The sequence below is a fragment of the Antedon bifida genome, chromosome 3, assembly GCF_963402885.1.
Source record: "Antedon bifida chromosome 3, ecAntBifi1.1, whole genome shotgun sequence".
Classification (NCBI taxonomy): domain Eukaryota; kingdom Metazoa; phylum Echinodermata; class Crinoidea; order Comatulida; family Antedonidae; genus Antedon; species Antedon bifida.
In genome coordinates this window covers 29,597,915-29,625,894 of record NC_136228.1, presented here as the reverse complement: position 1 = coordinate 29,625,894, position 27,980 = coordinate 29,597,915, and the positions used below count along the sequence as shown (strand labels likewise).

The 27,980-nt window shown below is 31.8% G+C and overlaps 2 protein-coding genes and 1 pseudogene across 2 annotated transcripts; all 3 read right to left on the bottom strand.

The window, feature by feature from the left end:
• Positions 1-385: 385 nt before the first annotated feature.
• LOC144836918 (uncharacterized) lies at positions 386-15,282 on the bottom strand. The gene is made up of 5 exons (XM_078691854.1): positions 15,232-15,282; positions 14,060-14,677; positions 12,973-13,281; positions 1,906-1,932; positions 386-1,053 (listed from the first exon to the last, which is right to left on the bottom strand). Exons 2-4 carry the CDS (start codon positions 14,664-14,666, stop codon positions 1,913-1,915), a joined length of 936 nt encoding a protein of 311 aa, XP_078547980.1. The 5' UTR covers positions 14,667-14,677; positions 15,232-15,282; the 3' UTR covers positions 386-1,053; positions 1,906-1,912.
• LOC144836912 (uncharacterized) lies at positions 12,034-27,980 on the bottom strand. The gene is made up of 5 exons (XM_078691842.1): positions 27,950-27,980; positions 25,174-25,777; positions 23,567-23,989; positions 23,429-23,455; positions 12,034-12,463 (listed from the first exon to the last, which is right to left on the bottom strand). Exons 2-4 carry the CDS (start codon positions 25,772-25,774, stop codon positions 23,436-23,438), a joined length of 1,044 nt encoding a protein of 347 aa, XP_078547968.1. The 5' UTR covers positions 25,775-25,777; positions 27,950-27,980; the 3' UTR covers positions 12,034-12,463; positions 23,429-23,435.
• On the bottom strand, positions 17,875-20,976 carry LOC144838360 (uncharacterized; annotated as a pseudogene).

Sequence of the window (27,980 nt, the reverse complement as noted above, 5' to 3'; positions counted from 1 at the left end):
TTTGACATTACAAATCAAGACACTTCAGACCTCACATGTCGATATCACAGATACAATAAAAGTAATAATAGTAATATGATATATATACATATGTCAGGAATGATATATTAAAAACGCATTATCATATTTCTACTACATGTATCAAATTTTATTTAATTGTGATTCATGCTTGTGAAGATATGATTACAAACGTGATTTCGTTAAATCGTGCGTAGACCGCGTAATTTTAATAACTGCGTAATAATATTGTAAAATCAAGACACTTTAGACTTCACCTGTCGATATCACAGATACAATCAAAGTAATAATAGTAATATCATATATATACATATGTCAGGAATGATATATTAAAAACGCATTATCATATTTCTACTACATGTATCAAAGAGATACCGACAAGACAGAAAACTCATATCTAGAACCATAGTTCTATTATCTTAAATTTAGTTTTGTATTGCCAGTTTATGCTTTAAATCGAATGTTATGATATAATATGCAAAACAATTGAAATAAAATAATCAATATCTTAAACTACAGTAGGGCATTATATAGATGATTCATGAAGGCTAATAGCAGAGAGCCACCATATTTGATTTCAAAATGGCTGCGAAAATATATTATTTTGTTATTACCGGTATATTATTATTATCCTACAACATAAAAATTCTTTTCAATATCAAGAATGTAATCAGAAATGATGTCCCGTGGCTGCAATGTTGGATTTCAATATTTCTGCCAAAATATATTATTGTATCTATCTATTTATATTACAGTGCCTATCACCATGAATGAAATAGGCCTATATTTACTTTTATTGTTTTCAATATAACTTCGCCATATTTGATGTAGGAGCAAATCTATAGGAAAACTCTGGCAAACAATTAGTTGTGTTTTATTACTTAGAAAATATTGATAAATAGAATACTATTGCATATTTTAAAGCTTCCTTTGAATGTTGTAAATAAATACCGTACATCATTGTAATTATTATGTTTCATTCTTCCTTTGAAAACACTCCACTGCCGGTCCGTTCGAGAAAACAGTTGAGTAATTCTGTTTATTATATATAAAAAAAAGATTGTAATAGTTATAAAAGATAATACGGTATTGTACTTCTTACAATTCTCTTATGACAGAAATTCATGATGTAAACATAATCTTAAAGCTCTGTCTACACTATCAAACTAGTTTGACCAAAAAAGTGTGATGTGGCCAAATATGGTAATGATGTGCTTTAATATGGTAGTGATATGACATCATCATGTCCATATATGGGCACATCACATTTTTTTCACATAAAGTTTAATAGTGTAGACAGAGCTTAAAGCCTGATTTCCATTAGCAAATACATTCGCGTGACTCGAACATTCTTGAGTTATGTGGATTGCGCATTTTTCCACATCACGTGCACAAAAAGTAGATAAAAATATTAATACGCATGTGCACTTTCTTTTTGCGCGAATAAATTCGCCTAGTGGAAAACCGGCTTAAGATTGGAGCTTGAAGTTAGTTTCAATGCTTTATGTACTCAATGTTTCGATACTTTAACATTTTACCATAGAATGTAGGCATAACTAATCAGAATGCAAATTAATTTGATCGGTAACGATATTGAGGTTTAAAACGTTTAAGGTATACGATAGTCTGAGATAAGTGCTGATAATAATTGCATAATACTCTACTTTCTATTGAATATATTCTAGTCATGACTAAATGTATCAACATTTTTAATTTCAAAATGGCGGCCACTAGGGGTTCTTTTTTTGGGCCATTTGTTGAGGATTCTTTGGTATTATAGAGCAACTTTGGGAAGTTTCATGATTTCTTCCATAAGTGCACGGATTCTTCTCGAAGATCAACTTTAGCAACTCTATAATTAGCAAACTAAACATTAAAGGTACTTACATTGGCCTCAATGCAAAACAAGAAATCCTATGAAAAAATGGATATAATTTGTTTACTCTCAGTTTCTATATTCTAAAATGAACAAAAAAGTGTGTTCTTTAACAATAAAAAACATGAAATATCATGTCTATGGAATCTATATGAAATGACACATTGAACTTACCAATCTTTTCCATTTCCATCTCTACCTTAGTCACTTTAGTAACAAGGTCATTGCGTTTCACTTTCTGTAATTGCTCTTTAAGTTTATCATACTGACCAACAGAAAATATTTTGCGCTTCTGTTGTGCCTTGAAAATTTTGTCGATATCGTCTGCAAAGTCTTCAACTTCTCGAGCCCTGAATCTGCCAAACTCCTCAAGACGTATTTTGTATTTTTTTACTTCATCTGAGGTCAATGCACGACTGATATAATCTAACAAATCACCGTGCAGCTTATTACCCTTTTCTTCAGTGTTTTTATCATGAGGGTAGCTTATATCATATTTTCTATGGGGACGCTCCGACGAAAGGTCGAGTGCGGGTTGAAGACTAGGCGAGTGAGGTTGTCTGTCATGTTTAAGACCAGATGTGGACGCATCGAAACCTTAAACAAATGATATGTCCGTATTGTTTTGGTTGTATAAAAAGATTGTTATAAAATATGCTATGTTAATGTCGGATAAATTTTGATAATTCTTCTGGAGCCAATTTGTTTTAACTTTTTTGTCATTGTAATGCGTGTATACTGTAGGCCTATACTTATATATTTGTGGCTGTTCATTATTATCTGTAAATAGCAAATTGATACGCCGTTTTATCACATTTCATTTGAATAAAAGAAAGAAACAATAAAGAAAGAAGAGAAATAGAAGAAGAAATGAATGAAAAAAAGAAAGAAAGATTAAAACAAACTAAAAAGAAAAAGAAAGAAGAAAAAAAAAAACAGAAAGAAAAAAAGAAATAGAAAAAAATTCCAAGTTTTTACTATAGGGTTTTCAATGTATATAGACTAGCTAATGACTAAGCTACGTGGAAGAACCAGCAAACGCTCGAGTAAAAATGAAATTTAACGGTTTTATTAAAAATATACTGGATCATAAAAAAGACATTCTGATCACTTCATTATAGAAACCCAGATGAACTTTCTGTGTGTTCTAACAGTGTTAAAAACACAGATCGAAAACAAAGATAAATTAGCATGAAAGAAGAATACTTGTATGAAATATTAAATCTATGGAATCTATGAAATGAAACATTGAACTTACCAATTTTTTCCATTTCCATCTCTACCTCATTCACTTTAGTAACAAGGTCATCGCGTTTCACTTTCTGTAATTGCTCTTTAAGTTTATCATACTGACCAACAGAAAATATTTTCCGCTTCTGTTGTGCCGTGAAAACCTCGTAGATATCGTCTGCAAAGTCTTCAATTTCTCGATCCCCGAATTCGCCAAACTCTTTAAGACGTGTTTTGTATTTTTGTACTTCCTTTGAGGTCAATGCACGACTGATACCATCTAACAAATCACCGTGCAGTTCTTTGGCTTTTTTTTTTAATGCTTTTATCACGAGGGTAGCTTATGTCATATTCTATTTGATTTTCAAATAAGTAAAAGAAAGCATAGAAATTCACAATAGAATATATTATGCATATTCTATCCCATCAGGGGAATTACCACCTATCTGATATGAAAATGATTAATTTACTATTGGTAATCCTTTGGCTACATTGCCTAAAGACATAAAATAAATAAAAAATCAAAATTCAGATGGCTCTGATTAAATCCAAAATTAGTATCATTTAGCAAAAGTTAATTGAGGTTTTTTTAATATTACGATGTCAAAGATGGCATTGTATTTAAATAATCTCAATTGTTACAACATCCGACAAGTTTTTTAAAAATACGACAGGTTATTACAAAATAAAATAAATACGAAAGGTATTTCAAGATAATAATTATTACAACACACGGTGTTGTTAAAATTATGAACGTAATAGTAATATTGTTTTGTAGTTTTAATTTCAATTTCGTTCAATATTAATTTACTTCATTAACATGCATCTATAATTTGTAGCAGCTTGGTGTTTTTTAAGTTGGAATGTATTGGAAATAATAGATAGTAATAATAGATGACTTTCAGACACAATTACTGTAGGTAATAAGTCATTCATTTTCATAGACTTTGTAATTATCAAATATAGCTTACCATAATTCATACTCTTAGTCATTCCCTCTTCTCTAGATGCTTCATTATCAAGACTCTTTTTCACATTCCCTTTTACTGTAGGCTGTAGCATTTTTGTCTAGAAGCTTTGCAAAACGTTCCTTTGAATTCCTTTCGTCCACCAAATGGTTCTGTGTCTCTAGGATGAATACAAAATCCCAAATGTTGTTAAAATTTAGATGATCTAGGCTATAGTGGGCGAGCATGGTTTGTACCTTTGTTGTATTTTGTCTTAAAGCTTTAGAAAGTCTTTTGCGATATTCTGTGATTGGTTTGCCATCGGTAAAGTTGTACTCTTCATTGTTGTTTGGATGATTCAGTTTAAACTGTTCTATTAAATCTATCGCTTCCTTCTCCTCAGTTACTTTAGCAATGTCTAACAGAATTTCTACATCGGCAGGGTTATGATTAATACAACCTGTCTTTTTAAGTTCATTAAACCATTCAAGTGCAGGGACATCTTTTCTACATAATACCTGTCCAGAGCAGTGGTCTTTCAGCAGAAGTCTTATCCACAAACGATTCTCACCTTTATATCTATCGTTTACACATGCAAGGAATTCTACAAATTCCTCTTTTGTTGTCATTTTCTATAAAATTATATAGAATTGAATTATACAATAATAAATATAATATTTTGTCAAAATCTGAGAGTACATCATTAACACAATTTAATTATAACGATTGTACCATGAAATATTCACAATTATCAACCTATGCACGTCTAAAATAATTACATAATTATACAGTAATTCATTTTTGTAAATGTTTATGGAATTAGGGGAACAGCCAGGTCAAGTTCAGAGGTTATACCAGATGAACAACATTTAAAGATGTATTCTCTTCCAAAAACATGAAAAATGAAGATTAATTAAATCAGATTTTGAATATGTTTTTTTGTAGTTTTAATAAAGTTAATCACTTCCATAGAAAAAAAAATGAAAAAATAATGTTTTCACTTGTAAAATGACAGAATAAATGGTTAAATTCAACCAAAAATCAATTGGCTGGCAGCCAGTTTGACCATTTTTTGCTTTAAATTACATTTTTTTTTCAGGTAAATACATTTTTTTTTTATCCAATTTTTGGTCAAAGTGGATAACTATTATGTTACATTAAAATGGAATATTCAAAAAAATTTTTTTTCAGAATTATTTTTTCAGGGGAACAATACATCTTTAATAGGTTTGCCATGATTTAATATATCATTGTTATTATCTTGTTTGTGTTGTTAATATCATTATTTCTATTATTGATCTTACCTTTAATGTTATTACTGATGTTATTGTTTTATAATACATAATATTAACATTATTATCATCATAACTATAACTATTACCTATTTTATTGATACCATTATTTTATTGATGGGCCAAATATCATTATCACTGATATTAACATCACTGATACTAATGTTATACTGGCGTTATTGATATCATCATTATTATGTTATGAAGGTTCATTTTTATATACCATATTATTATTTTAATTCCTTCCTAATTCCTAACAACGTTACCAAATATCATGTATTCCTATTTTTCGATCCTTTTTGTCTTGAGCTATATCCATTAGCACACCCCGGTCCTTAAGACCCGAAAGGAATGTTTTTTTTCCCTTTTTGAATTCTTTTTTCTTGACATCAATTTTTATTTTTCAATTTGAATTGTTTTTATTGTTATACTTTTGTTTTTTTGCATTGTACTATCATGTCTCATAACCACTGTGGTTCAGATTGCAACACATCAAATTCCGACCGATTATCCAGTTTATTGTTTTCTCCATCTTCAATCAACCCAGATAATTTTACCTCCAATATTGACCCTGATTTCAAATAGCAACATGAGCACCTCCCAATATTACGATCCTAATGAATTTTCTGTTAATACCACAAGTGAATGTTTCTCTACTATCCATTTTAATTCAAGGAGCATTTTAAAACATTTTGACGACATGAAACAGCTTTTAACATTACCAAATTCACCATTCGATGTAATTGGCGTAAGCGAAACATGGCTTAAGTACGATAATCCCTTGGTTCAACTCCCCAACTACCACTTTGTCTCTAATCACCGAACTCATAAAGACGGCGGGGGATTGCCATGTAAATTCGTGATGGTCTTCAATTTGCTACAAGACATGATCTTCATCTCCATCCCTCTATTTGCGAATCCATTTTTATTGAGATTAATAGACCTAACTCTAAAAACATTGTCATTGGTACAGTATATAGATCACCATCCCTTGACTCTCTTCAATTACGAACGAACTTGAATCTGTCTTATCAAAACTATGAAGAGAAAACAAAATTGTGTACATTCTCGGAGACTTCAATATTGATATCCTCAAATATGAATCAGATAACGATGCCCGATACTTTGTTAATTCCTTATTTAGCAATCACTACCTTCCCCGCATTCACAAACCATCTCGTATTACCAAAACTACAGCTACCCTGTTAGACAATATCATAAGCAATCAAATTGACTTTCCAAACTTGAGTGGACTATTTTACAGTGACATCTCCGACCATCTCCCAGTGTTTAATATCTCATTTTTGTCCAATGTTACTAGCTCAAACAGGGAAGATAAATTGACTTTTAGGAAAATTAACACCACTACGTCATTAGAACACTTCCGTGGCTACTCAACAGTGGACCAATGTATTTTATAACCAGGACCACGATATAGCATACAATTACTTTGAAAACACACTAAAGTCCCTATACGACAAAAACTTCCCCCTCCAATACAACACTAAAAAAGACAAAAAAAAAATTAAATCATGGATGTCTGACGGCTTGCTCAAATCTATAAAATATAAGCAGAAATTATATGCCAAATTTCTTCACCGTCCGACTCCCATAAATAAAAAAGCTTATAAACTATACCGCAATAAATTGAACTCTGCAATCAAAATTTCTAAAGCTAATTACTTCCAAAATATATTTCACAAACAAAAAAATTATATCACGGCAACTTGGAAGACAATTAACAACAACAATCAACAATCCAATACTCCCTTTAACTGCGATGGCGAATTGACCGAAGATCAGGAGAAAATTTCTAATGCGTTTAATAAATATTTTGTCGAAATTGGCCCCACCCTTACAAATCAAATTCCCCGTGTAAACAAATCATTCAAAGAATTCTTACCAAATCCAAATCCAAATTCAATATTTCTTAACCCAGTTGATGAGTCTGAAATAGTCAAAATAATAACTTCTTTTGAAAATAATAAATCTCCAGGTATTGACGACTTTCATACCAAGGCCATTAAATACATTGCTGACCTGATTTCCCTTCCCCTGTGTCATATTTTTAATCTTGCTTTATCCAGCGGTGTGTTACCAGAGAGGATGAAGCTAGCGCGCGTTACCCCTATATACAAATCTGGTCCAAAATATGATCTCTCTAATTATCGACCCATCTCTATTCTATCCATTTTTTCAAAAGCCCTGGAAAGAGTAATTTATGACCGAATATTTTCATTTATTACCAACTTCAACATACTTTTCAACAGACAATACGGTTTCAGAAAGGGACACAACACGTCAATGGCTCTCATCGACCTGACAAATAAAATTATAGACGCTTTTGACAACCGCCATCTTGCAATCGGCATTTTCCAAGGCTTTTGATACTATTGACCACAGTATTCTTTTACACAAATTATCTCACTATGGAATCCGTGGATCAGCAATTAATCTCTTAAATAGTTACCTCTCTAATCGTGCCCAATGTACCAAATACTCTTACTCCATATCCACTTTTAGTCCAATCACATGCGGCGTCCCTCAAGGATCTCTACTTGGCCCCCTCTTATTTATTCTATACATCAATGATATTCACTTCTCTTCTAAGCTCCTAAATTTTTTCCTTTATGCTGACGACACAACTGTACTTTATTCTAACAAAAATGTCCAATTCTTATTCAATACTGTCAACTCCAATTTGATCAATTTGTCCCAATATTTTGCTGCTAATAAACTTTCTCTCAATCATAAAAAATGTAGCTTCATCCTCTTTGGGACCCCACAACTATAAAAATCTATTGACTTATCAGCCAACAAAATTACCATTGACAACCATGATATACCTTGTGTAAAATCAGTTTTTAGGTGTAGTAATGGACAGCAATCTAACGTGGAAAATCATATTAAAGAAGTAGAGAATAAAACTTCCAAAAGCGTTGGTATCATATCTGGGTTATCCTCATTTGTACCCCTTATATACTTTGTTGCTCACTCATTCTTCCCTATTTGAGCTACTGTAACATTATTTGGGCCAATACTTACGTATCCAACCTCAGTAAACTGCAAATTATACAAAAGAAGGATATCAGGATTATATCTGGCGCTCCACCGCGGTCCCATTCTTCCCATTTATTTTCCAACCTTAATCCCCTCAAACTCACTGATATAAACTTAATGCAACAAGGCAAATTTGTATTTTCCGCCCTGCATTCCACTTCTCCAAATCATTTAAGCAATATGTTTATTTACAATTTTTCTATTCACAATTACCCTACACTTTCTAGAACAGACATACACATACCTATCCACAACACCAATTATTTTCAAAACAGTATTAGATACTCTGGTCCATCAATGATGAACAGTTTACCACCCCCAATCACAAATGCTGTTTCAATTTCTTTATTTTCCAAAAAATTAAAACAACACCTAATGTTAAACTATTAAAAAGACAACAATCGAATGTCGCAATTTGATTTATGCTGCTGAACTCTAGGGAGGTTTCGCAACCTTACGAATAGGATAACGAAAACGGATACGTCACACATTTGTGAAACTTTTGAGCTGATCCCCATTTCATATTCGTAAAGCGTATTCGTGCTGACGAATATCACCAGTCATATTCGTAACTACAAAACGAGTATAGTTTTTGATCTATTTTGCAACATCCAACATCCCTACTGTATGCTGGATGCGTTTAGTTGTACAGTAACTTACAATTTAGAAGGAGCACACTATCACACCTCATTTCAGCCCCTTATATTTGATTAAATGAATACACTTATTAACACTATTATTATATTTATATGACTGCATCTGATTTTGCTGGATCATCTAGTGTGTGCATGTGTATGGCACAAAAGGTTACTAATTTACATACCTTGAAAATTCCAAAACAGGATTTGGGTAGAACCAAGAATTTCACTTTTCCCCGGTAGAACATACAAGATGCCCGGAAAATACAAACTCGTAGAAAAAAATTTTCTAGGACAAGCTGCCTTCACCGAATTTATCAGTTAAATTGAGGATTTCAATGTAGTGATAAATATTCTGCTATTAGTGACGTGGTTCAAAGTTCTGTATTATCAAAATACACACAAATTTATCCTCTGATACTGATGATAAATTCATTAAATATTAAGATTGCTATCATTGATTACTGCAATGTTCACAATATAGTAAAAATACATTTCAATTGGCTCACAAACTGACTAATTTGTTATCATGTTTATCTAAAAATAGGAGTATTATTCAATATTCAAATGGTCTCAATCCGATAAACAAGGGTATTCACAAACTCTATCCTATCTCGCACATGTGACGGTTATTTCGAAACACAAAAAGTGACGGCAGTCATTCTCCTCCTCCTGACATAGTGGCCTGAGTTTTATTATAGCAGAATGAAACTAGAAAACTCATCTTGATATCTGAGTTTTCTATATCTATAAAACTCAGACATCCGAGTTTCTAGATTTGAGTTTTTTTAGACACCCAGTCTTTTTCTACAGTTATTGCCCTCGTTTTGGTCTAGCCTTGTCTAGCCAAAAGCTTCTTTAAATGCCATCCACGATTTATCATAGTGGGTTATTGATGCCTGTTGTGAATGCCATAGCTTTTAGTGGCGGATTGCGTACGCCATGTTTAATTCCTATGCTTCGTATGTTGTAGGGTAGACCTACTTACAGTTCTAGGCCTATATAATTCCTGCTGGTAGCAAAATTTAAGGTATGTTCTTCTCTGTTAGAAAAATTTTCGAGGGAGACCATGTGTTCTATAATACTGATCTAATACAATACTAATAAAAATATATTTGGCTTTTAGTCTAGAATTTAATATTAAATGCGTCTTTAAGCAAATGGCCCATTTTCAAAATTACCTCTTTTCAATGTCGCCATACATAGTTAGTGCCGCATCTAAAGTATAAAACAAAAGATGTCTTTTTATTACCTTATAGTTGTGTTGTTAACTGAAATTCAGAAATAAAAGATAAATGAATAAGGAAACAGCAAGCCTACTTCTTATTACACCTTTACGAAGTAAAGTGTGGTACGTACTGGCCTATAGCACATATTAATGAAGTGGTATTTTTTTTTAAAGCGAAACAACTAGATATAGCGTCACATACAACAAAAGAATTTCTCAACCATGAAGCTTGAAATCATGAATATTTTGTGTTGATGTGTAATAATATAAATCACTGGGTTATAGTCTAATAAAAATAATATAATGATATGTATTGATTCACTCAATATGCAATATCCTCATGCCAACAAGTATTGTCGCTATAGCAAGTGTTAAAACCAAGAATTAATAGTCATAGGTGGGGGACAAATTATTATCTATAATTGATTTATATAATATCATAGCATAGTATAGTATAACATGTTAAGATATTCCTCACACTTTTTTGAAAAAGTTAACTATATTCTTCGCATGTCAAAGTTTCGTAATGGTATCGCTGCCTCTCTAAGCCTAGGCCTACTAGGCCTGTTAGACCTATCTATGCGCTTTAGCCTTGCTGGCCTAGGATTGTTTGGTCGTTTGTTAACATAATTAACACTTCAGTAGGGGTGTTTATAAAATCCAAATAAATATAATATGTATGTATTTATGCATTACTAAATACCAAATGTTACTGTTTCAATCAATGTGAATCAAATGTATGCCTAGGCCTACCTTTTATTCAATCTGATGCCTACCTTTTATTCAATCTGATTCAAATGACAGGAATATATTTAGATGTTATAAAAAACAAATAAAGAATGTTTTATATTCGTGTAGTAATGGTACAAATAATGACATGAGATGAATGATGAAAGGTTATATTTCAACGCGGCGAACACTCATAAACATTCATTATTTGCATAACAATTATCGATACTATGTGAGCTAAAAATATAAAAGCGAATTATATACTAATTCTAATACTTCATTTTGTTAATATTCTTAACAAAAGTCTGTTCCATCTGCGTAAATATTGCTATATGTAAAATAAGTTGCTAACCAATCAATTCTTTGACATTACAAATCAAGACACTTTAGACCTCACATGTCGATATCACCATGGATTAAAGAATAGAATCTATTCTTTAATCCATGATATCACAGATACAATAAAAGTAATAATAGTAATATCATATATATACATATGTCAGGAATGATATATTAAAAACGCATTATCATATTTCTACTACATGTATCAAATTGTATTTAATTGTGATTCATGCTTGTGAAGATATGATTACAAACGTGATTTCGTTAAATCGTGCGTAGACCGCGTAATTTTAATAACCGCGTAATAATATTGTAAAATCAAGACACTTTAGACTTCACCTGTCGATATCACAGATACAATAAAAGTAATAATAGTAATATCATATATATACATATGTCAGGAATGATATATTAAAAACGCATTATCATGTTTCTACTACATGTATCAAAGAGATACCGACAAGACAGAAAACTCATTATTATCTTAAATTTAGTTTTGTATTGCCAGTTTATGCTTTAAATCGAATGTTATGATATAATATGCAAAACAATTGAAATAAAATAATCAATATCTTAAACTACAGTAGGGCATTATATAGATGATTCATGAAGGCTAATAGCAGAGAGCCACCATATTTGATTTCAAAATGGCTGCGAAAATATATTATTTTGTTATTACCGGTATATTATTATTATCCTACAACATAAACATTCTTTTCAATATCAAGAATGTAATCAGAAATGATGTCCCGTGGCTGCAATGTTGGATTTCAATATTTCTGCCAAAATATATTATTGTATCTATTTATTTATATTACAGTGCCTATCACCATGAATGAAATAGGCCTATATTTACTTTTATTGTTTTCAATATAACTTCGACATATTTGATGTAGGAGCAAATCTATAGGAACGCTCTGGCAAACAATTAGTTGTGTTTTATTACTTAGAAAATATTGATAAATAGAATACTATTGCATATTTTAAAGCTTCATTTGAATGTTGTAAATAAATAATACCGTACATCATTGTAATTATTTTGTTTCATTTTTCTTTTAAAAACACTCCACTTCCGGTCCGTTCGAGAAAACAGTTGAGTAATTCTATATATTATATATAAAAAAAAGATTGTTATAGTTATAAAATATAATACTGTATTGTATTTCTTACAATTCTGAAATTCATGATGTAAACATAATTATAATAATCTTAAAGCTCTATCTGCCCAATATAAAGATACTAGCTAAAATTGTATATTTTGGCGGCTATTTTAATTTCAAAATGGCGGCCACTAGGGGTTCCTAATATTTTTAGGCAATTTGTTGGTGATCCTTTATTATTATAGAGCAACTATGTAGTTTCATGCGTTCTTCCATAAGTGCACGGATTTTTCTCTAGGATCAACTTCAGCCACTCTATAATTAGCAAACTAAACATTACAGGTACTTACATTGGCCTCAATACAAAACAGGAAATCCTATGAAAAAAATGGATATAAATTTGTTTACTCTCAGTTTCTATATTCTAAAATGAAAAAAAGGGTGTTCTTTAACAAAAAAAACATGAAATATCATGTCTATGGAATCTATATGAAATGAAACATTGAACCTACCAATCTTTTCCATTTCCATCTCTACCTTAGTCACTTTAGTAACAAGGTCATCGCGTCTCACTTTCTTTAATTGCTCTTTAAGTTTACCATACTGACCAACAGAAAATATTTTCCGCTTCTGTTGTGCCGAGAAAACTTTTTCGATATCATCTGCAAAGTCTTCAACTTCTCGAGCCCCGAATCCGCCAAAATCCTTAAGACGTGTTTTGTATTTTTTTACATCATCTGAGGTCAATTCACGACTGATATCATCTAACAAATCACCGTGTAGTTCATTTGGATTCTTTTCAGGTGTGGACGCATCAATACCTAATAAAAAAAGTATTTTAATGCGTAATGACAAATGAAAAAACGTAGACTATTAGAAGACAATAATAATATATTTAATTTTAATAGGTAAAAATAATAAGTAAAATTAAATGAAAATTTAGTTATAAAATTGTATTCAAATATTTTAATTACTATGTCTAAACAATTGTTATGGTAATGTTTGAAATTGACTTACTGCAATTTAGTATTTCTGCAACTGATTTGTTTTGTTTTATTTCTTTTTAAAATATTTTTTCTTTCATACTTACTTACTTTGTTTTTTTTGTGCGTGCTTGTTGACTTTTATACTGTAAATTGTTTAATTCCAAGGTTGTTTGCTGTTCTGATGGTGATGTCTGGTTTGTTGATTACCTTATGTAAATGTGTTGTGTCTTTCTTTGTTACTTGTATTGGTGTGAAGTTTTCTATGCCACATGAGTTTTAATGTTGGAACAAGGTAGGCATTTGAATTGTGTTTTATTTAAATATGTGTCATTGTGTCTTTGCATTCTTTGCATGTTTTTTACTTCCAAAATGTGTGTTTTGTGTGTTTTTATGCGCGTAATGTTTAAGATCGTTGGTCAAATTTGATTCTGAGTTCTTTTTAAAATGTTGTTGGAATGCATGAACCGCCATATTTTGAGATGTTTTGTTGATTTTGATGTAGGTGAAAGTTATTATTATTTTATTTAAAAAAAATTATTATTTGTATTTCCTTTATTTATTTATCAGTTTCCTTCAATAAGATTTTCAACTGACGGTTTATACTGTAACTTACCATCACTTTTAATCCTGAGCTTTTTTCTTTCTCCAGAGGCTCCATCAGCAATGGGACTAGGTCTTCTCTTTGACCTCTTTGTTTCTAACCCCAACAAAATGTTACTGGCATTTTTGTCGAGAACCTTTGCAAAACGTCCTATTGACTTCTCTTCATCCACCAGAAGTTCTTCTCTCTCAAGATTGAATACAAAATCCCAAATATTGCTAAAAGTGAAATTTCCTTCGCTGTATTGTGACTGCATGGTTGATACTTTTCTGGTATTTTCTCTTAAAGCTGTAAAAAGTCTTTTGCGATATTCTGTTATTGGTTCGCCCTTGGTAAAATTGTACTCTTCATTGTTGTTTGGATGCTTCACCTTAAACTGCTCTATTAGATCTATAGCTTTCTGCTTATTTGTTACTCTAGCAATGTCTAACAGAATTTCTACATCAGTAGGGTTATATTGAATACATCCTTTGCTTTCAAGTTCATTAAACCATTCGAGTGCTGGGACATCTTCTTTACTCAATACCTGTCCAGAGCAGTGGTCATTTAGCAGAAGTCTTAGCCACAAACGGTTCTCACCTTCATATCTATCACTTACAGATTTAAGTAATTCTTCCATTTTCTATAAAACTATATAGAATTGAATTATACAATAAATATAATATTTTGTTAAAATCTGAGATTACATCATTAACACAATTTAATGATAACGATTGTACCATGTAATATTCACAATTATCAACCTATAAACGTCTAAAATAATTATACAGTAATTCATTTTTGTAAATGTTTATATCCAGTTGGAATTTTTAAAAATATATTTTTGTCGTGAGTGCGACAAACAGCCAGGTCAAGTTCAAAGATACCAACATTTAATAGGTTTGCCATGATTTAATATATCATTGTTATATGCGAATTGAATTACTCTAAAGTTGAGAAGTTATTGACCTGAGGATCTACATCTATACATACCAACATCCCTACTCTCTGATGGATGCGTTGAGTTGTACAGTAACTTACAATTTAGAAGGAGCACACTATCACACCTCATTTCAGCCCCTTATATTTGATTAAATTAATACACCTATCAACACCATTATTATATTTATATGACTGCATCTTATTTTGCTGGATCATCTAGTGTGTTTATGTGTATGGCACAAAGTGGTTACTAATTTACTTACCTTGAAAATTCCGAAACAGGATTTCGTAGAACCAGGAATTTCACTCTTCCCAAAGCTGCCTTCACCGAATTTACCTAGTAATAAACACACTTATCAGTTAAATTGCGGATTTCAATGTAGAGATAAATATTCTGCTATCTGTGACGTGGTTCAAAGTCCTGTAATTATAAAAATACTCACAAAAGCATACTGATAAATTCATTAAATATTAACATTGCTATCATTGATTACTGCAATTTTCACAATATAGTAAAAATACATTTCAATTGGCTCACAAACTGACTAATTTATTATCATGTTTTATCTAAAAATAGGAGTATTATTTAATGTTTAAAATGTTCTCAATCCGATAAACAAGGGTTTCACAAACTCTGTCCCATCTCGCACATGTGACGGTTATTTCGAGACACAAAAAGCGACGGCAGTCATTCCCCTCCTGACATAGTGGTCGGAGTTTTCTTATAGCAGAATGAAACTAGAAAACTCAGATCTTGAAATCTGAGTTTTCTATATCTATAAAACTCATATATCCGAGTTTTCTAGACATCCAGTCTTTTTCTACAGTTATTGCCCTCTTTTTGTTTTAGCATTGTCTAGCCAAAAGCTTTTTTAAATGCCATGCACGATTTATCATGGTTATTGATGCCTGTTGAAAATGTCATAGCTAATTGGTGGCGGAATTGCGTACGCCATGTTTAATTCCTAGACTTCGTATTTTGTACGTTACTTACAGTTCTAGGCCTATATATAATTTATGCTGGTAGCAAAATTAGGTGTGTTTTTCTTAGAAAAATTGTCGAGGGCACCATGTGTTAAATACAATACTAATAAACATATATTTAGGTTTTAAACTAAAATTAATTATTAAATGTGTTTTTAAGCATAAAACGCCCAACGACTCCATCTAAACTATAAAACAAAAATGTCCTTTTATTAGGCCTACCTTATTGTTGTGTTGTTAACTGAAATTCATAAATAAAAGATGAATGAATAAGGAAACAGTAGGCCTACTTCTTATTACACCTTTAGGTAATAAATTGAGTATGTAGTCCTACTTTAGTAATGGAGTAGTACGAAGTTAAGAGTGGTACGTAGGCCTACTAGCAAATATTAATGGAGTTGTATTTTTTTAAAGCGAAACAACTAGATATAGCGTCACATACAACAAAAGAATTTCTCAACCATGAAGTTTGAAATCATGAATATTTTATGTTGATGTGTAATAATGTAAAATCAATCGTGAACACTTGATAGTCTAATAAAAATAATATAATGATGTATTGATCCACTCTTTTGTGGCATCGAAGTATGCAGTCTGATAATGTGCAATGTCCCCATGCCAACAAGTACTGAGTCATTCGATGTTGATTGTCGCTATAGCAACTGTTAAAACCAAGAATTAATAGTCAAGTTGATTTATATAATATCACGTTAAGATATGCCTCGCACTTATGGAAATGATAAGGAATGCCTCGCACAAATATTAGGCGTGCCTCACACCCGCTTGCCTCAATCATAACGAGTTGTTCAAAATACTGAAATATAAATACTAAAAAAAGAATTGAATAATTCAAAAAAATAACAAATCATGTGACATATCCTGTTTACATCTTTCTAATATTAGAAATTTGTGTTTTTTATTGTAGCGTTGTGAATAAATATCAAGCCTTCTAGTTGTTGTGTCAGCCAGATATTTAAGGTCAAATGTCAGTGACCTTTATGTGGCATTTGATGGCTTAACTCCCCAACACCTGGGTCTAAAAAGATAAACGTGGTGTCTTTGTCAATGTTATAGGAGTCACAAAATAAATAAAACTTTGGCAACTATTTAATAATTCCATTGGTCAGATACCTTTATTTAGTATATAAGGGCGCGTTTCATTCAGAATTCCAAGCCTAAACTAACATACAGGTAATCTCAAATGAAAATTAATACAATACTGAAATATAACAACTAAAATCCAGTTAACTAAATCAATAACTTACCAAATTTTATGATAACGATGAACATGTTGATAAACAACATCCTTCGCATAGACTACACCAAGCCTACTGTACCACATAATACATTGTTCTGCCTTAGGCCTGAGCTTCCTACAATACGTAGGCCTACCATCACGGCTACACATTCAATAGAGCTGTAAGGCTGACCAAGCAACTGGTCAGAAAAAAGTAGTCAGCTTGACCATGATTGTGACACATGGTGTAACAAAATATGCAAATAAGTGTATGCTTGAGTGAACTTAAAGCTACTAAACATTACTAGATTTGCGAAAAGCGAATAGGCCTAAGTTTACCTCTTTTCAAACTCCGTCTTAAGTTTTAATTTGTTTTGAATGTTTTTTGTTTTTATATTGAATTTATATTTAAATATTTTACTTAAATCATAATAATTTAAGTTAACATTTTCTTTGAAAGGTGTCATATAAATAGTCGGCATTGATATTAATAACCAGGTAGAGAGAAGTTGAACTTTCGACACAAATATATTACATAACAAATATTTAATTATTATGGCTGTTTATTTTGAAAGTACAACATAATTATTATTGCTGTAACAATACTGAAACACAAAAGTCATTTGAAATTAGAAAATTACAGAGAATAAAATATATTATATAACACCTAAATAAATTCCTGTCATTTGATTGGACGATTGTGAGTCACATGGCCTGCAATAGTACGCATCTATTTAACGATCGTTAATTAATAGTACTTTTTTTCGTGTACGAAAAAAAAATCTTTTCGCATTTGGAAAATATTTTTGTTATACTATTACTTGTAAAATTCAACAGCGCCGCCTATTTTGTACTTGCGCACAGTGGGCCAGAATTGGTTCAAAGTGTGCCAAAAGCCTATACGCATGAATAAATACTGATTACGTTAATTTTTAAAGGATATATCTAAGGGGTTTTCAGACCCGTAGAATTTAATGGAAGTATTTTTAAATAGGTATGACGTAATACAAATGGTGTTTTCTGATTGGTTGAGGCGAATGTGCTTAAGTCGATTAATAATTACATTCACTATTGAAAATGTAAGGGTTTCTATTGCCCAGGGAAGCCGGTGAAATAAAAATTTTCCTCTTCCTTGCTACACCCAATAAATCCAACTGGAATATTTTTTTAATGTATTGGACGTCATCAAATACTAATTTTTGATTGGATGACTTTAATTCTCATTGCAATATCATGTGTGATTAATTTACATCCATGATTGAAAGGTACTTAATTATTTAAAGATCCACAGAGTTCAATGAAACCATCTTTTTAATGTGCAGTATTATGTCATTACAAATACTGTTTTCTGATTGTGTGGATAATAATAATATTGAAAATAGGTTTTTATTGCATGTTACAAATAAGGGTTTAGATATGAAACTTAAATGACGTAAATAATTGTTTTTGTATATGAGTTTGTACCACTTATTATGGATCTCAATGGAGATATATATTTAATGTACATTTCAATTGAATTAATATTTTTTTCATTTGTATGTTACACAAAGGTATATTACATAGGATTGTTGATTTGATTGATAGGTATTAACCTATATTTTCTTTCATTCATTAATTAAATATATAAATAAAACATGGCAATTAAATAAAATACGTCAAATCGTACTTATAACTGTGTCCATCTTATTTGTGTTGTGTTCGGGTAGAGAGGCTATAAACTCAGGGGAGGAATATAACATATCCTCCCTTTTCACCAAGACAAAATGGATGAAGTGATAATTAAAGAAGAATGCAAAAGTTAGAAAATTAGATATTTAGAATGATAGCATGGATGCTGTTTTGGCCATGTGTGTATGTGAGACGCTTTATACCCGATGTCATCATATTATAATATACAAATACTATATACAATTTGTATTTGCAAGATAAAAATATTATAAATGTTATTGTCATCTGTGTAATTCTTTATTTTGCTTCTTATGAGTCACTGTCCGAAGATTCAATGTCTTGGATGAATGGAGTGTATTTCAACATCTCTTGAACTTCACGCGGTAGAGGTTAATTTGACTGTGGAGTTTTTAGGGAAATGCTGCTGATAAAAACATCTACTGTTACCATCAAACGATGAAATACATCACTCATGTTGTCGACTCGTGTTGTTTTATTTGTATGTTTTCGTCGATAGACTTTTTTTTGAATTTGTTTCTTGCTTCTTGAGCCTCTTCGCTCATCGGTATCGGTAATACAGAACTCGAAATGATTGATGAACCATGAACTAGAAGAACATGTACACTCACTGGCATTTATACCATGGATAGGGTTGTATATAACTCTTCTGTTTTTCGGCAGTAGTTACCAAATTGTAAAGGTTCTAAACACGATTTGCATGATATTGCTACTAAAATCATATGGATCCTGTGTACTAGGTTTACATCCAACCCGCAAATTTCAGGCGAAAGTCTCATTTTCCTGGAAAGCTCTGCGAGCTGTGTTGCCAACGTTTGAATTTCCTGAACCTTCTTTAGGTTCATCTACTTTCAGTCCTATCTCTTCTTTAAACCGATCGTGTATTTTTTTATATATAACATCGCATTCATGACTTGGTTTCAGTCAAAGCATTCACGACCTTTTGGTCAACCATGGTGAATTGTAAATTGTAGTGTATTTAGATGTTGTCTTTTCTATCTGCAGCCAGTTCATAGTTAATATCCAATGATATTTTCGTTGGTTGCAGCTTTTTATCTCATCTTGAATATACTCATTCTCTTCCTGCGAAAGATTAGTTTCTTTCTTGAATTGCAGGTGTATAGGTCATCAAAATCGCGAGGAAGACGGCACCGGGTTTTGCCATAAAATATGGTCTTTGAACTTTAACTGCAAGGGAACGAGAGTAGTACAAAATATGCTACTATCATCGAGTGTACCAATTCACAAATCAACTGTTCGTCTCTTTCTAAATGTTCAACTACTTCCGTAATTTCTTCTTTTCTTTCCTGAAAAATTTGAAGTGCAGTATGGTCCAGCAAGCTTTGAAGGTGTACTCTTGCCGAATCTTCTTTAACCGTTATATCATTTGGGTAGCATCTATGCTTAGCCTCCCTCACGTTGTTGTATGATGGGTAAAATCTGCATGTTTGCATTTTGCAGCCAACCTGAGTGTTTGGTATGACTGTTTTGTCATATCAGTTTCAACTAAAAGTGACAAAGCTTCTACACTTGTAAACTTGATCGGTTCTGTTTTTTTCGGATATTAACTTTCTTAATTTAGCTGGTCTTGATGGTGTTAGCATTGCAAACTTCAGCACATATTTTAAATGTAAATTTTGCTTATAGACGCCTTGTGATGCAGCATATAGAAGTTCTTCTGGTTTTCTGAATACTAATAGCTGCTGTGCTTTTCTTTTTTTAGCGTTGCGAGAGAGAGATCCAGTTCTTAGCCGAACGACCCAAATGTCGTGATGATGTTCCTGGCAGAAGGTTAGTTCCGTCACTAAACGAAAATGTTTGGTCAAGCCATTCCTTGTTGTGGTTCTTGAAATGAACCTTGTGATGGCCATACTTGTACCATCTTCTTCGTAAACAATAAAGAAATGCTTTGATAGTTTTGTAGTATACTCCAAAAGGTATTTTGGTATGTTCTCGTCATTCCCTACTTTGTAATGTAAACGCAATTCACGTAAACATACATCGCACGCACGCTAGTTCAGTGTTGGTAATTAAACCAGTCGATGGAGGCCATGTTACCTGTACCTACACTTATGAATGCTTATTCTCACACTGGTAGCATTCCTTTTTCCAATACAGACACGTGGAAAGGGTTTCTCTTCGCCAAGTTCGTACGATAGCGGTACATCAATGTGCGCAACCAAGCATAAACGGGCCGAATGTATTATACATTTATTTTAAAACGGCACGCATATGGACATTCAACAAATCGCTATATGCAATGTCGTGGATTGTCGGAGCCAAATTTGGTATTAACGTAAAGCTAAAAAATACGGTATTTTTGGGCTATATTTGGTGAATTTTAACCCCAAAATCAAAAATGGAAATTTTATTTTTACTGCCTAATTTGAATAATAACAGATAAAAATGTCATACAGTATCAAATCCATTGCCTTTTTTCTAGAAAAATTACAGCGAATTTATCAAAACTGCTGTTTTTGCTCATTTTAATTAAAATTTAATGGTTTCTTCCAGTTTCCATGGTTAAATTTACCAATATAACATTTTTAGTGGATTTATATAATTTAAGATTTCGTCTTCCTAATACAATATTAACAAGTTTGGATTGCCACATTTACCATTTTGGACTTCTGGCACACTTTGAATTGATTCTGGCCCACTGTGTTGCGCCCCGAAGATTGAAAGTTATGACTGGTTTCGCGATGGAAGTACATTTTTGGAGAGATAATATGTACTAATTAAGACCAAAAAGGCATTTAAATTAGCTTTAGATCGTTTGTATGATTTTGATTAATTAATGAAAACATCTATACAAGACGTGGAATAAAAAAAAACAGAATTAGCCTAGATGAGTTCCAGTTGCCTATCAAAGTTTCGTAATGGTATCGCTGCCTTTCTAGGGCTAGGCCTACTAGGCCTGTTAGATCTATCTATGCGCTTTAGCCTTGCCGGCCTAGGATTATTTGGTCGTTTGTTGACATAATAAACACTACAGTAGGTGTGTTTATAAAATTCAAATAAATATAATATTTAATATATTACTAAAAACCAAATGTTACTGTTTCAATCAATGTGAATCAAATGTAGGCCTAGGCCTACCTTTTATTCAATCTGATTCAAATGACAGGAATATATTTAGATGTTATATAAAACAAATAATGAATGTTTTATATTCGTGTAATGGTACAAAATTAATAATGACATGATGTGAAAGATGAAAGGTTATATTGCAACGAGGCGAACACTCATAAACATTCATTATTTGTATAACAAGTATTGATAATATTTGAGCTAAAAATATAAAGCGAATTATACCGTACTAATTCTAATACTCCATAATCTTAACAAGTCTGTTCCATCTGCGTAAATATTGCTATATGTAAAAGTTGCTAACCAATCAATTATTGGACAATAATGTAAAATCAAGACACTTTAGACCTCACATGTCAATATCACAGATACAATATAAGTAATAATAGTAATACCATATATATATATAGAGATTTCAGGAATCATATTAAAAACGCATTATCATCAAAGAGATACCGAAAAGATAGAAAATCATATCTAGAACCAGTGCTATTACCTTAAATTTAGTTTCAGTTTTGCATTGCCATTGTTTATGCTTTAAATCGAATGTTATAATATAATACGGTAATATGCAATTAACATGAAATAAAATAATCAATATCTTAAGCTACAGTAAGGCATTATATAGATGATTCATGAAGGCTACTAACAGAGAGCCGCCTATTTGACTTCAAAATGGCTGCGAAAATATATTTATTTGTTATTACCGGTATAATTATTATTAATATCCTACAACATTATACAACTGTTTTTTCAATATCAAGAATGTAATCAGAAATGATGTCCCGTGGCTGCAATTTTGGTTCTCAATATTTCTGCCAAAATATATTATTGTTGTTATCTATATTACAGTGCCTATCACCATGAATGAAATAGGCCTATATTTACTTTTATTGTTTTCAATATAACTTCGCCATATTTGATGTAGGAGCATTTCTATACGAAAACTCTGGCAGACTCCTGAACAATTAGTTATGTTTTATTACTTAGAAAATATTGATAAATAGTTTTAAAGCTTCCTTTGAATGTTGTAAATAGATAATACCGTACATCATTGAAATTATTTAATTTCATTTTTCTTTTAAACAAACCCCACTTCCGGTCCGGTCAAGAAAACATTTGAGTAATTCTGTTTATTATATATATAAAAAAAGATTGTTATAGTTATAAAATATAACACTGTATTGTATTTCTTACAATTCCCTTATGACAGAAATTCATGATCTTAAAGCTCTGTCTGCCCAATATAAAGATACTAGCTAAAATTGTATATTTTGGCGGCTATTTTAATTTCAAAATAGCGGTCACTAGGGGTTCTTATTTTTGGGCCATTTTTTGGTGATCCTTTGGTATTTTAGAGCAACTGTATTGTTTCATGCTTTTTTCCATAAATGCACGGATTCCTCTCTAAGATCAGCTTTAGCCACTCTATAATTAGCAAACTAAACATTACAGGTACTTACATTGGCCTCAATGCAAAACAGGAAATCCTATGAAAAAATGGATATAAATTTGTTTACTCTCAGTTTCTATATTCTAACAAAAAAAAACATAAAATATCATGTCTATGGAATCTATATGAAATGAAACATTGAACCTACCAATATTTTCCATTTCCATCTCTACCTCAGTCACTTTAGTAACAAGGTCATCGCGTCTCACTTTCTGTAATTGCTCTTTAAGTTTACCATACTGACCAACAGAAAATATTTTGCGCTTCTGTTGTGCCTTGAAAATTTTGTCGATATCGTCTGCAAAGTCTTCAACTTCTCGAGCCCTGAATCTGCCAAACTCCTCAAGACGTATTTTGTATTTTTTTACTTCATCTGAGGTCATTTCACGACTGATGTAATCTAACAAATCACCGTGCAGCTTATTACCCTTTTCTTCAGTGTTTTTATCATGAGGGTAGCTTATATCATATTTTTTATGGGGACGCTCCGACGAAAGGTCGAGTGCGGGTTGAAGACTAGGCGAGTGAGGTTGTCTGTCATGTTTAGGACCAGATGTGGACGCATCGAAACCTTAAACAAATGATATGTCCGTATTGTTGTGGTTGTATAAAAAGATTGTTATAAAATATGTTATGTTAATGTCGGATAATTTGTAATTATAATTCTTCTGCAGCCAATTTGTTTTAACTTTTTTGTCATTGTAATGTGTGTATACTGTATACTTATATATTTGGGCTAATGACTAAGCTACGTGGAAGAACCAGCAAACGCTCGAGTAAAAATGGAATTTAACGGTTTTATTAAAAATATACTGGATCATAAAAAAGACATTCTGATCACTTCATTATAGAAACCCAGATGAACTTTCTGTGTGTTCTAACAGTGTTAAAAACACAGATCGAAAACAAAGATAAATTAGCATGAAAGGAGAATACTTGTATGAAATATTAAATCTATGGAATCTATGAAATGAAACATTGAACTTACCAATTTTTTCCATTTCCATCTCTACCTCAGTCACTTTAGTAACAAGGTCATCGCGTTTCACTTTCTGTAATTGCTCTTTAAGTTTATCATACTGACCAACAGAAAATATTTTCCGCTTCTGTTGTGCCGTGAAAACCTCGTAGATATCGTCTGCAAAGTCTTCAATTTCTCGATCCCCGAATTCGCCAAACTCTTTAAGACGTGTTTTGTATTTTTGTACTTCCTTTGAGGTCAATGCACGACTGATACCATCTAACAAATCACCGTGCAGTCCTTTGGCTTTTTTTTCAATGCTTTTATCACGAGGGTAGCTTATGTCATATTCTATTTGATTTTCAAATAAGTAAAAGAAAGAAAAACAGAACACGACGTAACACACGGTGTTGTTGGAATTAAGAAGGTTAGTTTTGTTTGTAGTTTTGATTTCAATTTCGTTCCATATCTGTTTTCTTTTAATGGCAATTAATATTAATTTTAATGTCAAATAATATAATATTCACTTTGACCAAAAATTGGATCCACAAAAGCGTGTATAGCTGAAAAAATTGTGTTGGTTTGTTTTTCTACGGGAGTGAATAAGTTGATTAAAACCTCCACATAATTACACATACATTAAAAGTCTGATTTGACAAAATGTTCATGTTTCATATATATATATATATATCAACTGTTACTGCATTGGTATTGAATAGGCCTATGTATTTGATTTGAGCAAACTTATTACTTTTTGATCGTTGAAATTTATTTGAAGTTAAAATAAAGCTTACCATCGGTGGCCGTTTCCTCAAGTCTTTTTTTCACATTCCCTTTTTCTGTAGGCTTATTTTCGATACCCCAAAATACGTCACTAGCTTTTTTGTCAAGAAGCTTTGAAAAACGTCCCACCGACTTCTTTTCATCTACCAAATGATTCTCCCTCTCAAGAAAAACTACAAAATCCCAAATATTGTTAAAATTTAGATGATCTAGGCTGTAGTGGGCGAGCATGGTTTGTACCTTTGTTGTATTTTGTCTTAAAGCTTTAAAAAGCCTTTTGCGATATTCTGTTATTGGTTTGCCATCGGTAAACTTGTACTCTTCATTGTTGTTTGGATGCTTCACTTTAAACTCTTTGATTAAATCTATCGCTTTCTTTTCCTCGGTTACTTTAGCGATGTCTGAGAGAATTTCTACATCAGTAGGGTTACTCTGAATATAACCGGTTCTTTCGAGTTCATTAAACCATTCGAGTGCTGGGACATCTTCTTTACTTAAAACATCTCCAGAGCAGTGGTCATTTAGTAGAAGTCTTAGCCACAAACGCTTCACACCTTTATATCTGTTACTTAAATACGCAAGTAATTCCACAAATTCTTCTCTGGTTGCCATTTTCTAGAAACAAAAACAACACACACAATACAATGTTAATAGTTATAACAAAATGTAATAGAGAGATGTATAGATTGCATTTGATCATAATAGATATGGTAATGATTCCATTAAGTGATTTATTATGGGTGATTAAAACATCATTTGTAGAATTATTAGAATATACTGATTGCTATTAAAGTTTAATATCTAAGAATAATATAGTCTATTAAATTTGTATTAACAGAAAGAACACACATTTTGGTTTGGGTTTTGTTTTCGTTTGATATATTATTATGGGTGATTAAAACAACCTGTAAACATTTAATGTGTGGATCTTTTCTGAATATTGATCACCTATTATAATTTATCAGAATGTAGTGATTGCTATTAAAGTTTAATAATATTTTAAAATAGTAAATTTGTATTAACAGAAGAAACACACAGTTTTGTTTTTTTTTTCGTTTGATATATTATGTAACGCTGTAGAGCTGTGTCGGTTATGTTTTGCCCTTTGACCTGATGAAGGTACTGCTGGCGAAACATATTTTTAGTGGAATACCATGGATGAAACCAAGTATATTTTTATAGATTATATATCTCGCTCTTACCAATGGTATAGAACAATGTAATCATACGATCTAATAATCTCTACTCTTACTGTATATACTTCTATTGTATGTGTAACAAACAAAAACACCGCCTTTCTTGAAATGTTCTTTTATATTCTTTACATATAATAAAATGAATTGTAAATAATATAGATTAACAACGCGTTCACCGCCACGAATAAATTTGCCTATAGTTAATCTTATGAACGAAAATAGATGTTTGTTTGTATAATCCTATTTTGTTTATACTATTTCTTTTTAATACAAAGAAATGGAAATAAAAGTAGGTGTTTCCTCGGGAAAGATGAACTATTATATTTATGGTTTTAATAGATTATTAAGCAAATTACTTTCTTCTAAATGGTTATTTCGGTATGAAAAAAACCCTATAAAACTCATGTTATCATTCGTAATATAATGAAATAGGCCTATCCATATTTGATTATGAAAGATATCGTTCCTGTCACATAATAGTTATTCATTTCGACGTCCACAAAACCACGCCCGACGCTATCTCAATACGATTCGTCTCGTCGCTCAGACACACCGACGAGTCAAGACGACTCGTCGTACGACGCTGTCTGAGTTTACCCTTATACATAATAGTAAGCCAATTAGTACCATGCAATGGTATAAGATATTGTAGTATCGTGCACGTGCGCGCAGCAAATAACAATCGATTTTGAACTATACGTGCATAAATAGTAAGCCAACAACCACACACTATAAGTAGCAATAATGCATTACCTTGATGACCTTGAAGTAACGTGCACGCAAATGTCGACTTAAAATATACGTACATAATGCAAATATTGAAGCAACTCAACCAATTTAACCCCAAAAATAGCATTTTTGACTTTTTTTTTTACATTTTGTGGGTGATGCGTTTTCACATTTGTGATTGTTTTCACATTTGTGGGTGATGCGTTTTCACATTTGTGGTTGATGCGTTTTCACATTTGTGATTGTTTTCACATTTGTAGGTGATGCGTTTTCACATTTGTGATTGTTTTCACATTTGTGGGTGATGCGTTTTCACATTTGTGATTGTTTTCACATTTGTGATTGTTTTCACATTTGTGATTGTTTTCACATTTGTGGGTGATGCGTTTTCACATTTGTGGGTGATGCGTTTTCACATTTGTGGGTGATGCGTTTTCACATTTGTGATTGTTTTCACATTTGTAGGTGATGCGTTTTCACATTTGTGATTGTTTTCACATTTGTGGGTGATGCGTTTTCACATTTGTGATTGTTTTCACATTTGTGGGTGATGCGTTTTTACATTTGTGGGTCCAATCTTCGTAGCTACATTTTAAATTCTTCTCAATTTCTTAAATCCAGATCAATTATTGTTGGTATACAGTATCCACCGCGAAACACCAATTTAAAAAAGGACAATTTCGTGTTTGGTTAGTGTCTGAATTCAGGGGACACACCTATTTAAAGAAACAATTTTGGGTCCAAAAGGTGTCCTTTTAATAAGGATCATTCTGTATTCAAGAACCATTTCTGAACACGACCTAGACGGTACGCGTCAGTTATAGTATTTAACTTTTATCATGAAAAAAAGAAAATGACATACCTGACAGATACTTAAGGCTGAACTGGTCACC

Coding starts and splice junctions, on each gene's coding strand:
- LOC144836918 (XM_078691854.1), bottom strand. CDS start 14,666: ATGGAAGAATTACTTAAATCTGTAAGTGATAGATATGAAGGTGAGAAC. Junction 13,282..14,059: donor GCTCAGGATTAAAAGTGATG/GTAAGTTACAGT, acceptor TTTTTTTATTAG/GTATTGATGCGTCCACACCT. Junction 1,933..12,972: donor GATGGAAATGGAAAAGATTG/GTAGGTTCAATG, acceptor ATTTTTTCATAG/GATTTCTTGTTTTGCATTGA.
- LOC144836912 (XM_078691842.1), bottom strand. CDS start 25,774: ATGGCAACCAGAGAAGAATTTGTGGAATTACTTGCGTATTTAAGTAAC. Junction 23,990..25,173: donor TGAGGAAACGGCCACCGATG/GTAAGCTTTATT, acceptor CATTTGTTTAAG/GTTTCGATGCGTCCACATCT. Junction 23,456..23,566: donor GATGGAAATGGAAAATATTG/GTAGGTTCAATG, acceptor ATTTTTTCATAG/GATTTCCTGTTTTGCATTGA.